The sequence below is a fragment of the Sciurus carolinensis genome, chromosome 10, assembly GCF_902686445.1.
Source record: "Sciurus carolinensis chromosome 10, mSciCar1.2, whole genome shotgun sequence".
In the NCBI taxonomy this organism is placed as follows: Eukaryota; Metazoa; Chordata; class Mammalia; order Rodentia; family Sciuridae; genus Sciurus; species Sciurus carolinensis.
The window spans coordinates 54,792,595-54,805,524 of NC_062222.1; the positions used below are offsets into that span (position 1 = coordinate 54,792,595).

Sequence of the window (12,930 nt, forward strand, 5' to 3'; positions counted from 1 at the left end):
TATAAAGATATTTCTCCATATTAAACTTAGTATTCCATTTCAAAACCTTTAGTTTAATCCCTAATGGAAAAAATTATACTTATTCCTGAGTATACTTGGTATCAAAATGTTTAATGTTCAGAAACAAATGGTCTAAATGAATTAAACTGCCTCCTCACAAAAATAAGGCTCAAGAAAATTTCAAAAGATCAACAATATAAAACTCTTTTATTTGAACCTCAAATAAGTCCATGTAATTAGTGTATTTCATAGAGTCTCTATAGTAAACAAGGAATCACACCACACAAATAAAAGGGGATGGCGAACGAACCTGATTTAAGAACATACATCAAATTCACACACATTCATGGCCCTTCCAGGACTGACTGTTTGCAGATCCTTCAACTTTGTATCCCACCAACCTTAAGTGAGAATGTAGATTCAACTATCTGATATCTACTGGAGAAGAGCATGCCTCAGAAGACCTGTATTCAGAAGTTATAATTCAAGTCTAATATCCAAATGATCGTAAATCCATCTTAGAATCAAAGTCCAAAATTTTAAGTTATTCTCAGAATAGGATATAAAATACAATCTTTCTTTCCTCTCTTTTTTTTTCTCCTTCCTTCCTTCCTACCTTTCTTTTCTTTCTTTCTTTCTTTCTTTCTTTCTTTCTTTCTTTCTTTCTTTCTTTCTTTCTTTCTTTCTCTTTCTTTTTTCTGTTTTGTTTTTCCCTCTGGATATAGCAGATCACTTGGTAAGCAAACCAAAATGTTTTTCATTTACTATGACTTGCACCAAAACTGTGTGAAGCATTTAAATGCACATGATTCCAAATCCACAATACCTGCCCCATATTTATCTTCATTATTATTTTTGATGAAATTAATAGAAAAGTAGTTTGTTTTCTCCGATAGCAGGAGGAAGTAGCTTCTTATACTTGTTTGTAAATATAGTATGTACATAATAGTTACATAGTAAGACTTCAAGATCCTTGAGTGAAGAAACAAATCATTAAATCATTCTTCATTCTATACTTTCATGCATCATCTAGCCCAGTACCTTGCACAGAACAGGTGTTCAAAACACAACTGGTAAATGAATAATTCATTCACAGAAATTAAGATTTGATGTTCATGTATTAAAAGAGAATATTTTTAGTCTTCTGGTTGCTCTCTTACATAACAGTTACACAAGCTTTTGGGATTGAACCAAGGATTTTACTCTTTCAATTAACAAAATAAATGACTTTTGTATGTTGCTGTAATACAAAGGGTAGGTGGTAACCTACCCTAACATAATCTTCAAATTTCAGTGGAATGACACTACAAAAGATTTTTTCTTTATAAGGTAAAGTGTAATGCAGATTTTCTTAGTAGGTGGGAAGCATTCCTTTAAAGACTGAGCTCTAACCACATGATATTCTGTGTGCCCCTAGGTCTTAGAAGCCCCTGCATGCAGCTAAAGGATGGGAGCTGATAGACTGGAGAATGTATATCTACTGCTTAACTGCCTTGGCCAGCAAGTGACAGAACACTTCAGCCCACAGTGTGGATAATACCAAAACTAGTCACATCGAACTAGGGTCAGGCTGGGAAATGGAATCCCTAGCTGGGTAGATGCTAGAGAGAAACACTATGGAAAGGAAAGAACATTTTTGGGAGTGATGGTGGGGGGGAAGGGGAACAAAATGTCTTCTTTTGTTAACTTTTTATTTTCTTAATTTTTCTCCATAAGCAGAGGACATTTCCAAAGTCAGCTCATGGAAATTGAAGTAACTCCTTGAAAATGTAAATTCCAAAGGTAAGGTAATGCTATGCAAGTGGTAATAAGAATCTCTTGGGCAGTCTAACAGGATTTAAAAAAATAAGAAAGAATGGCAGTTGAACATCTAAATGAATATCTGACTAAAAAAGTTGATTTGACTATCGGTTCAGTTGGCAAGATATATGGATATTGACTAGTTCCCAATTAATAGCTGCTGTTAGTTTTCTTTAGAGCAGGATCCAATTTGTTTAAGAAGTGTCTGTGTTGCAACAGTTGTGGAACCATACATATGCTTTAACAGTGCCTGATGATAATAAGATGTGTTGTGAAGTGATTATGATTCATAACCTTTTTTCCCCACACATACCTCTGCTAGGAGGTGTCCTAGACTTGTAGCGGACTGAAGGGTGTGACTGAAAGGTGTGCCTTTATTTCCTATCTCTATCATAAGACTTCTCTATGCTGCTGACATTTTAAGTCTTCTGATGTTGGTTCAATGGCATTTTCCTATATCTGGTGAAAGTTAGTCCAAATAACAGTGGGAACTGCATCTGTTTGCAGCATGTGTGTGAGAATATCTTGCCCTTGGAAGTGAGCATCCCGGACATGGTTTCCTGGTCTTTCCTGAAGCAGGCCTTCTTCACCCACAGGTCTTGGCATCCTTCCCTCTCTGTGTGCCATCTGGCCTGGGACCAACTTCCCAAATCTGCCTCAGCAACTAGCTCTGCTTGTGTCCAGGAGGCTGTTTGCAACAAACCCTTACTGAGGAGATTACTGTGACCTCTAGGAGTTCAGAATTTTATGTTCTCTGAAAGCTATGCTGGACTCTAGGCTTTACAGAAAGACAAGGACCATTTTTAAATTATAACACCCTCACATGAAGGCTCACAAATTACCTACCACAGTGTCTGGCATACAAACACAAGGAACATAATACATATTTATTGAATGAATTGTTTGCCTAATTACCACATACTAATCTGAGGTTGTAAACTGGCCAGCAGAATCTCACCCATTGGGTCCAGTGGCAGCCTCTCTGTGCTGCTGGGACACACCCCACATCCTGTCCCTTGGCTCAGAGGCCTCCCCAGAGGCTCACTACTTTCTAGTGTGTGTTCCTACTTCTTGCAGGTCATATTACCCCTTATGTTCCAGCACCATTAGTCCTAAAAATAAGTTATTAAAACTTAGTTTTCGAGTTTGAGTTTAATCTAATCCCTGTCGTCAAAACAGTTCTGCTGGCTCCATCTCCTGCCTTCCTAAACCTTTTACTTACCCTTTATTGGGCCCATAGTTCAATTCAGGAAATTGGGAAAACCTATTTGGAATTTGGAAATAAAACAGGAAGGACTGAGGGTGAGAGATTTGTTTAACTTTCTTCATAATTGCCCCCAAAATTCCAACCTCCTTGCTGGTCTTTGGAGCTGAGGTTGGTCAAAGAAAGGCTGAGATGACACCTGGCAGAGGGAAAACCACTTCTAAGATACTGTGGAGCAGCAGTCTGGTCGGAAATGAGCATTTGGGCTACTGACACTCTGCCCCCCAGTGTCTCGCATTCTCTCCTAAACTTTCCTTCCAACCTGAGATACCAGAGCGGGCAACTGCCTACAGCGCCAAGGCTTTGTGGGCATCCAGAGTACCAAGTGGATGATAGGAAAATTTGTTGTTAACTGTACCAAACAGTGGCTGAGTGCCCTTGTGTGTAGAGGCAAAAGGAGACCTCTCCCAGGTTTCTCCCGCTCCCATATTTCTTGGTGGAGAACAGCAGGGTGACCCAGGATGGCTGAATGGCCCGGGATCGCGCTGCTCCTCTTCCCACCCTCCCTGCTTTGCATCCCACAGCGCCAGACACACTCAGCCAGGTCCCTGGTCCGCGACTTTTGACAGGGGTCCTCTCCTCTGAAGGTGTGCATGCATTGGTGGGAAACAGTAACAGCTCCCATACCGCCAACACAAAAGTCCACTAGTAAATACAACCGTACACCCATCACAGGCGGAGCCCATATCCGCAAGGTAAGTTGTTTATTCGTCGTCGTTTTGGCGATTCTCCCTGGACAGCTGCGGCAGCGACAGCAGCTGCGCCGTGGGCCCCGAGCTCCTCGCGCTCTTCCTTCCTCCGCCCTCTCTGGGTCGCCTCTCGCCCCCACCCACTTCACTCCTCTCCCCGCCTTCTCTTTGCCCTCTCGCAGGCCACGCACACACCCGGAGACACCGTCCGTTCTTGGCTACTCACACTGCAGCTTAACCCAGTCGCCAAGGCGCGGGTGCCAAGGAGGCTCGGGGGTGTATGCGGATTCCAGGAGAGGAAGCCAAGTGGGGGTGGGGGTGGCATGGTAGAACCCCTCTCCTCCCAGCCACCACCCCTTGCCCCTTCTCCTTCCCTAATCCTGGCCTGCAGCAACAGTGACACCTGAGCAGGGACTGGGCGGTGGAGGCGGCAGGCCCGCTGGACTGGCAGCTGGTGGAAAACAGAGCGAGGGGCGGGGACAGCGAGGAGGAACGGGGGGCGGGACGAACCCGGAGGCCGCCACCTGGCAGTGAGAGACGCAGGTCCTACCCAATGAGTGCACGGGGCTGCGACGTCGGGGCGGGAGGCCGGGGGCGGGCCCCGCGGGGAGGCGGAGGCTACCCGGGCGCTAGAGGCGGGGGCTGGGAGGAGGAAGGGGAGGAGGCGGAGGCGGGCGCGGTGGCGGTGGCCGGCGGAGGCGGTGGCGGAGGCGGCGGAGGAGGGTAGGTTGTGCCCGGGACTGTGTGTGCCGAGCTCCGCGGCTGTGCCTGTGTGAGTGAAGGCGCGGTTGCGGGAGGCAGAGGCGAGCGCGGGCGAGCACGGCAGCCGGACGTCTACCGCGGCCGCGGCACCGGCGGCTGCATCGGCGGCGCTCGGTGTGGGGAAGCAGCGGTGGCGGCGGCAGCAGCAGCGGCAGCGGCAGCAGCAGCAACAGCGGCGGCCGCCTCAACGCCACCCGGGACGCCGAGGCGCGGCTGGTGGCACTGACATTCGCGGCCCTGCCTCTTCTCCCTCGCCCCCGGCCCTCCCCATGTGATCGGTCTTAATCCCGGCCGTGTGCGCGCGTGGGTCTCCATTCCGCGGTGCCCGGTCTCCGTGCCGGGGTGGGTGCTCGTGTGTGCGCTTCTCCTCCCCATCCCCCTTCCCCCAAGAATAAAAGAAGAACCGGGAGGCGTGCTCAGAAAATAAATAAATAACCACCACACACGCGCAGCCCGGAGCGAGTCGGCGGGGCTGGCGGCGGCAGTGGAGGAGGAGTGAAGGCGGCGGCGGCGGAGGAGGGACGCGCGGAGAAGGCAGTAACTTTAAAGCCAGCTCAGAGCCCAGACCTCCAGCCGAGCGGTTTGCAGCGCGGCGGCGGCGGCGGCGGCGTTGAGTGTCTAGCCCGCCGGTCCGGTCGGGGTGTGCAATCGGACGGACGAGCAGCGCGTCGCTGTCCCCCGGCGGCTGGAGATGTCCGAGCCCAAGGCAATTGATCCCAAGTTGTCGACGACCGACAGGGTGGTGAAAGGTAAGCGGAGCGCCACGGTCGCTCGGGTGCACCGTGTGCCGCAGGCGCCCGGGCGGCTCGCCTCCCTCCCCTCCCCCAGCCCAGGGTTCTCCTCTCCCTGCTCCAGCCACGGACCTTCTAGGATATTGTGCAACCCGCGAACCCCCTCCCCCGCGGCGCCCTTCCCCCACGCCTCCCTCTCAGCTCCACTTGGGGCATTTTTATTGACGGGGGCGTCAGTTGGCAAATGGCTGAGCCGCGGGGAGGCGGCGAAGGGGTGGCGGTGGCGGTGGCGGGAGGGGGCGCCCCGGGGGTGGTTGCTGGCAGGGTGTAGCTGCTATGACAGAAATAGGAAGTGGGTGGCTGCTCGCAGGCTTGCATGGGATCGGGTTTATGGTTTTCTTTTGCAGAGGGAGGGGTGATTTATGGCTTTTAAAAAATTAATATGGCATTTTTATGTGACCGTGGCTTTCCACCGACTACCTCGCCGGGGCAGGGTTCTCTCCGCGCTCCATTGCAGCAATTCCCTCCGCGCCCCTTCCCCCTCCCACTGGAAGGGCCTGCACAGGACTCGCGAGAGAGCGGGAGAGCGTGGGGGGAGCCTGGCGCTTCCTTCCGCGCGGGGCGGGGGTGGCCGCCAGCGGGAAGGTGGCCGAGGGGGCGCGTGGGGGCTCAGGAGGCCGGGAACGACCGGAGAGCCCCCGCCGCTGCCGCCGCCGCCCCGGGATTCCCCCGTACTCCGGAGAACGACGCGAAAAGCCGTTCTCTAACCTCCCTTGCCACCCCTGACAGTCTGCTGTCGACCTGTCATTGCTCTTGAAGGGTTCCCTCTCGCGTGCACATATCCCCTGGGGAACCTCATCCCGCTCATTTCCTCCATGCCCCTGGTACCCCCTTTGCAACGGGCTGTTTAATTCCTATTATGCCCCTTCTTCACCTCGGGATTTTATGTATACTCTCGGTGCAGGGATGGCTTTTTGGTTGCTTGCTGGTGAAGAGAAGGCGGGATGCCAGGGGTGAGGAAGGGACAAACTGTGGTCGCCCTCGCTATTGCACCGCAGGGAGAGGGATCCCACCCTCTTCACCACGTTCTAAGGTGGAATGGGGGAGGAACCATCCTAGGAATCTTGCAAGGATGAGGCAACAGAGCAGATCCACCAGGATTAAGTAGTGTCCCTTATTTGTGGGGTCAGGACACCGAACATAGCAGGGATGAACACGGACTGTGTGCGGAATAGGCCTCTGAAATTGGAAACTTGTCCAGTGGTGTGGGGTGTGTGTGTGGTGTTGTGTTATGTGTAGAGATGTTATCTGATGGGGCCAGAGCATGCAACTAGAGTGCAAGGCAATAAAGTCATTTGCACCATGAGCACTTAGGCTAAGTAACCCAGCAGCCTAAAGACTATATAAGTCTCCCTGGGGTTTCAGAAAAGATCATTGTACCTTTCAGTTTTTAAACTAATTGTGCATGTGTGTGTGTGTGTGGTGGGGGTGCGTGTGAGGGGTGGGGGAGTGAAGGGGGAAATTTTGTTCTTTTTTGAGAAAGAGAAATAAAATGTCTTCTTTTTTGATTATATTGGAATAATTCCTGCTTCCACGCAGGATTCACAGATCCATCAAAATAAGGAGGAAATAGTTTTGCAAAAATGATTCGAAATAGGACTACAGCAGATGCACAACTATGTTTTTTTTTTTTTTTCTGCAGGCATGGATCCTTATGTAAACAGTCAATTCAAATTCATTACAAAGAACTGTTTTGTATTAAATATTTCTGTTCACATTTTCAAAAATTAAAACCTTTTACCTGAAATATCAGAAAATGACCAGTATCTCCCTAAAGTGTGAAGTTTAGGTGTAGCTCCATTCTGTATGTTAAGATCACTTAATCTCAAAACAATTAAGGTAAATTTACAGTTCAGTTAATAGCAGGAAATGTGATGGCAATTAAAAAAAAACCACTCACTTATGATCACATTACTTTTTTTAAAATCATGAAATATGGATTCCTAATGTAAACATAAAGTTGTTATCAAGTGACCAATTTGAAAATAATTGTTCTTAATTCTGCCTTGGTGTCTTTGCCAGTTAATATGGAAGAATCTATTTAACCATTCTATAGCTGTTTTACCTTGCTGGCCCCCCATACTATGTTATTATGATTTTTCATTATAAATACAAACTTTTCCAATAATTCCAGACATTTAATCTACATATTTTTGCAGAAGTGAAACGAAAATGTGCATAATAGGCTTCAAATATGAAAAGTTAATCTTGCATTTGTTTTGATAGGGATTCTGACGTAAATTTTAGATAAGGGATTTTGTTTATAGAAAAAACTTTTATTGATTAATCTGATTTTTAAGGTATGCACACTGCTGATGTTTTTATTATGCTTTCCTGTTGACTATATTGTTGGCTTAAAAGGCATTATTCAAGATTGTAATCAGCATTTTGTCCTACGTGAAATTTTTATGATTAGTTATTTGAGATACTCTTATTTTGATCCTTTTGAATGTGTATGCTTAGTAAGGGGATAGTATATTTCTACTGAATGGAAAACAAATTATCAAGTTTTTTTTATGTTTACAAAAATTAGATAATATATAGTTCATGAAGCCATTATTTACTCCACAATATTGCTAGAATTTCATTTCAGTTATCAGTCTTCAACACAGGACAATTATCCTTGAGGAAATATTTGTGCTACTTAGGTCTTCTCTCCTTTTACAAAGTATATATTGTAATATTTACTATGTATGCATACAGAAAAGAGAAACATTCAGCTCATTATTACCTTGGCATGTCCTGGTATTTACTTACAGTTAACTTTATTGCTGTGATCTGACTTTTGTTGTGTAACAAATTGCTGTGTACAAATAAAGCTGTGCTTGTGGATTTGTCTGTGGTGATATGTTGACACCTCTCTTGATTTACTCTTCCAGAATGCAACTTTAGAAAGGTAGGTTGAGTCTGAGTGTCAACTGTGTCATTTTTGAGGTTTGTAGAGTCTGCCAAAGTGTGTTCAGAGACCCTGATCCATTTTCTAAACCTTGTGAAAGGGAATGATGGACATGGAAATGAGAAGCATTCATTTAGATTACCTGAAAACAGAAAAGTTACTAAAGTTAGTAAAACAGGTGTTATTTCATTTTGACTGTTCTTAGAAATAGTAAAACAGTATAAGAATTCAGAGAAAACATCTTGGTAAAGGTATTTGTCATAAATCAGAAACATTTGAACCATTTACCGTTTTACATTTTAAAGGGAATATGTCATACCATAAGGCAAAGACTGAGGGTATAGTAGAAGAGTAACCATCTCCTTTTCCCAACCTCTATTATACCCTGTAGTTCGGCTTTCTCTGCAGTGGTACTCCACAGGCCTTGTTCTAAACTTTGGGTTCTCTTCTTTGTTTTGTATCTCTTCCTGCCCAGAATGATTTGTTTAGCCCTGACATTCCAAATCTTTTGACCATAGACCTTTGCTATGTAACAGTTAAAAATACCTGGAGGAAATTAAATTGTATATGATGATGAGTGTGTGACTTTGTTATGTATCTCTTTACATCTTTAGGTATTCTGTAATGGGCCCAGCTTAACTGATTTTAGTGGTAAAAATTTCAGATACCCTGGCAGGCAGATGAAGGATAACTTCCTGGGTAGAGTTCTGGAGAATCTCAAAAACTCTAGGCAGTACGCTGTTGCGCTTTGTGTAAGGTTGCTTTGACCATGGGGAATCAGCTGTTTTTCTTGTGTGCTACCAGCTTATATACTTTTGGTGTAAACAGACACACATAGGACAATTCTGGAAAGGTATCTAAGGTCATGCAAGCAAGAAGTTGCAAGTAAAGTAAATTAATATTATATGAGGATTCAGGCTGGCCAGTATTTTCTAGCTGAGAGACCAGGAAAACTACTTAATAAGAAAACAAGAATGTGGTACATCAGTTACAACTGTCATGTGTGGATCTGGAAATGGGGGATTAAGTAGTCAATAATGCTATTTCTTAGGGGTACATCAAGAAGAGCTCATTGTGACTTTAATTTACTGCATTTTACTACAACCAGTTGAGTTGCTTCATGTGTCTGGTTTCCCATTTGAGTATAATGAAACCTTATTAATTTAGCATGATTAATTTAAATTTATTATGATCAAACATCAGTGTTTGGTGGGTAAGTTTTACATCAGTACTGGATGTGAAGAAAGGGGTCTGCTAATCTAATTAACACATAGTGCCGTCAGGGATAATATACTTTAGAAAACAAATCCTTTTTTGGGATTTAGTGAACAGCATGCAATTTCATATTATTAGTTACAAATCAGGTTGATTTATTAATATTTCTTTTTGGACTTCTGTGACACAAATATACCATAAAGACATAACTTTTAAAACATAATCTTAAAGCTTAAGGCAACAACTGAGAGTTTAGGAAAATTCCACTGGTTCTAAGTGCTATCAGTAAGAAGCATAAGAAGAATAATTTTTTTTCGAAGTGTGGGGAAGAACCCTTACTTTTAATGGACAAAGTATTTTAAGACACCCTGTTAAAATGTGAAAAATTAGCACCTTAGAGTCTAGCTAGTGAGGTTTACTCTGACATTTGTTTATGTTAGTTGAAAAATATGCCTTTTAAAATCTATTTGTTTATGACCTGTTTTGATTAGTAATTTTAGAGATATGAAGTATGACTTGGATATACTGTGCATTTATAACTTTTATAATTGGCCTCTTATGCTTTTCCTTATCTTTTTTGTGTCAGCCATGTGTAAAGTTGAAACTAATTATAAAACCAAATAAAGAATCCATTTAGAGTGACCTCATTGGAAAATAGCATTGTTCTAGAGATATTCTCCTTTTAGCAAATCCAGTTAAATTACCATTTTGAACGTTTTGTGAAATTGTATTGGACACCTCCAGAAATATGAAGAAAGGTGATGATTCATGATATGGAATTGGGGTAATTACTAAAAAATTACTTTGTCAGCTTTTTCAGCAACTTTCTGATATTGCATTCTTTGGCTGTTTAAAGATATGGTGAGAACTTGAGTTCCACTTTTGTGTCTTTTTAGGTTACGTATTATCACTTCACAGACTACTTTCCCATACATAAAGGACAATGATTATACCCACCACCATTCTGAAGACTAGAGGATCATCTAATGGGATATGGAAGTTTGAGTGGTTACAGTTGGTCTATTCCTTTGGGAGTGGTGATTCAGTCACTCAGACAGAATTACAAATGACAACATGATATGTATTTTCAGGTCACTTGAGAATAGTAAGAACCAGTAATATTGAAAACTATGCAGGCCCTGGGTCTACAACAGAGGCTTATGATGATGCTTATTTGTATGTTTAAAGAAATGGAAACAGAATAGATAGAATTGGACAGGCAGGATTAGATTAAAGGTAAGTGTAAGTGAGTTTTTTCCTTGAACAGAGGCTCTTCTTGAAAATATTTTTGTAAACTGACACCTTTTTTGGTGTGTTTTAAGTCGTTGTCACACTTTGCTTCCTATTATATTTTACTAAACTACTAGCCGCGTGAAAGAGTTTGATACATTTCTATGCCAGCAGAAGTATGATATTCCTGTGATGAATATTATAACTTGGTTTGATTTTTGGCATAAGGATCATTGAAGAAATACTGTTAGACATTGTTTTCTTTTCAGATTAATATACACTGAAGTAGAAACAGCATATTTATTTACTTTTATTTTGAAGAGTGTTGTTGTAAGCCTCTTAGTCTGTCCCTCAGATAATGACCCACACTGTTGCTATGGTCTGAGGATTTTGTTAATTTCTAGAGATCAGTTGGGCAAAAATATCAACCAGTACTTCCTAGGTATTTTACTCCTTTTTACGATCCAATTGTCAGGTGGAAATGACAGACACCAAGACAGAATTTCAGTTTGTAAATTTAGTCTTCAGTACTCTTGACATTTTCAATAATTTTAATTCATTTTATAATACTTCTGCCTCCTATGTGAAGCTATCGACTATATTTCATATAAGAAATAAAATTTTAAAATTGGACTTTCTGAATAGTGGCTTAAATCAGATGTGCTATCAGCTTGAATGCCTAGATCCACCACTGAAATTTCAAATTAATTTCCACAAATGTGCACTCAGGTAGCAGATATTAAAAAAATAAAAATACTGACTGAGGAAATGGCACCAAATTATTAAAATGTTGTATTTTTGGAATTAAGGTGAGATTTTTGAGACCATTAAAGAGGGGAATAGAACTTTTTAACTTTTCTTCTTTTTATTCCCCTAACCCATGATTTTGATATACAGAAAAATATTCTACAACTGTGCTTTTAAAGATGGCCAGTTGGGTTTTCTGACAAACTGTTTTGCAACTGGGAATGTTGCATGTTTCTGCAAGAAAGAGTACAATAAACAAGTAGATATCAGGGATTTATAATAATGGCCTCTAGTTTATGACATACCACCTTACATATTTGTTAATTTCAGGTACTTTCTGCAGTTATGAAACCAGAAGGATGTTTGGACTTCAGTTTTATTTATATGAAACAAAATTTAAAAAATAACATCAACTCTAAAATTTTAAGACTTAAAGAGAGTCTCTTCCTGTATTGCTCCAGTGTTTTTCTTCTTTTTTGGTGATGGTGGTGGGGGGCGTTGCTAGTTCTTATTTAAAATGTTTGGTTATTTGTATGTAACAGAATATTTTGTAAATTCTAGTATGTCTGTTTCTAAACTATGTCTCTCAGGTTGCTGCGCATTCTTGGAAGTGCTTAAAATGATTTGTTACTAAACATATTTAAAGTTATAGTTTGGAAAATGTGATCATTGGAATAGTGGTGTCTAACTCAATGCCTTGCTTTTTATGCACTGAATTAATTTTTGTTGAATGATTTGTACATTGCAGAGTTATCTTCTGAAACAATAAATGGAGATAAGTTATGTGTTTATTTTGAGTGCATTGTATGAAGTTCTGATTCTTTTTAAATGGTTCTATATGGTGACTGGTAAATGGAATGCTTCCTTCTCCAGCCCATCATGGAATGGACCTTGAGGAGGAGGTGTTAATAAGGTGACACAGTTAGGTTGAGGGCAATTTTGTTGGTCATTTGAACTGACTTTATGCCTGCTGAATTTAAAAGGTTAAATTCTTTTCACCTTAGCTTATTAGCTTGAACTTGAAAGCTTTCTTTCAGTTTTTGTTGTATTTCCCCTTAGGCTAATCAATTTTTGACAAGTGAGAAAAGATATGTTAATCACTCAGTGTTGGATTTATTGGGTGAGTTATATATTTTAATTATTTCCCAGACTTGGACTTGAACAGAAAATGAGCTGGCATATTTCATGAAAAAAACCAAAAAAACAAAAAATAAAAACCAGAAAACCCCAAATAAACAAAAACAAAAACAAAAACAAAAAAAAAGAAAAAAATATTTCTTTGTATACATCTCAATTTATTATTTTCTGTAATGCTTTTGTAATACAGAAATGTTGCCTTTTCCCATATGATCTCCTACCCTCCTAAGGCCCCCAAAAATGTCATTGGATCCTATCCAGGGGAAAGATATATGGGCTATGAGAAGTTTTTTTTTAAAAAGTGCCACAACTCTGCTGACTCCTTATTTTCTCCCTAGTGGGCTTTGAGCCATCTGGTGACATTTGTTTTTAAACATCTTGTAAGCTATGCCATTTTAT

At 42.2% G+C, this 12,930-nt stretch overlaps 1 protein-coding gene across 2 annotated transcripts in view; it reads left to right on the forward strand.

Annotated features, from left to right (window-relative positions):
- The first annotated feature begins 4,440 nt into the window (after positions 1 to 4,440).
- The window catches only part of Ppp3ca (protein phosphatase 3 catalytic subunit alpha), a 315,713-nt gene continuing 307,223 nt past the window's right edge, over positions 4,441 to 12,930 (forward strand). The window contains exon 1 of one of the 2 annotated variants that reach the window (XM_047565696.1): positions 4,441 to 5,264. In XM_047565696.1, coding sequence (XP_047421652.1) covers positions 5,207 to 5,264 — 58 coding nt within the window. In that variant the 5' untranslated portion in view covers positions 4,441 to 5,206. The remainder of the gene's footprint in view (positions 5,265 to 12,930) is intronic. The other variant, XM_047565697.1, reaches the window with a different exon arrangement.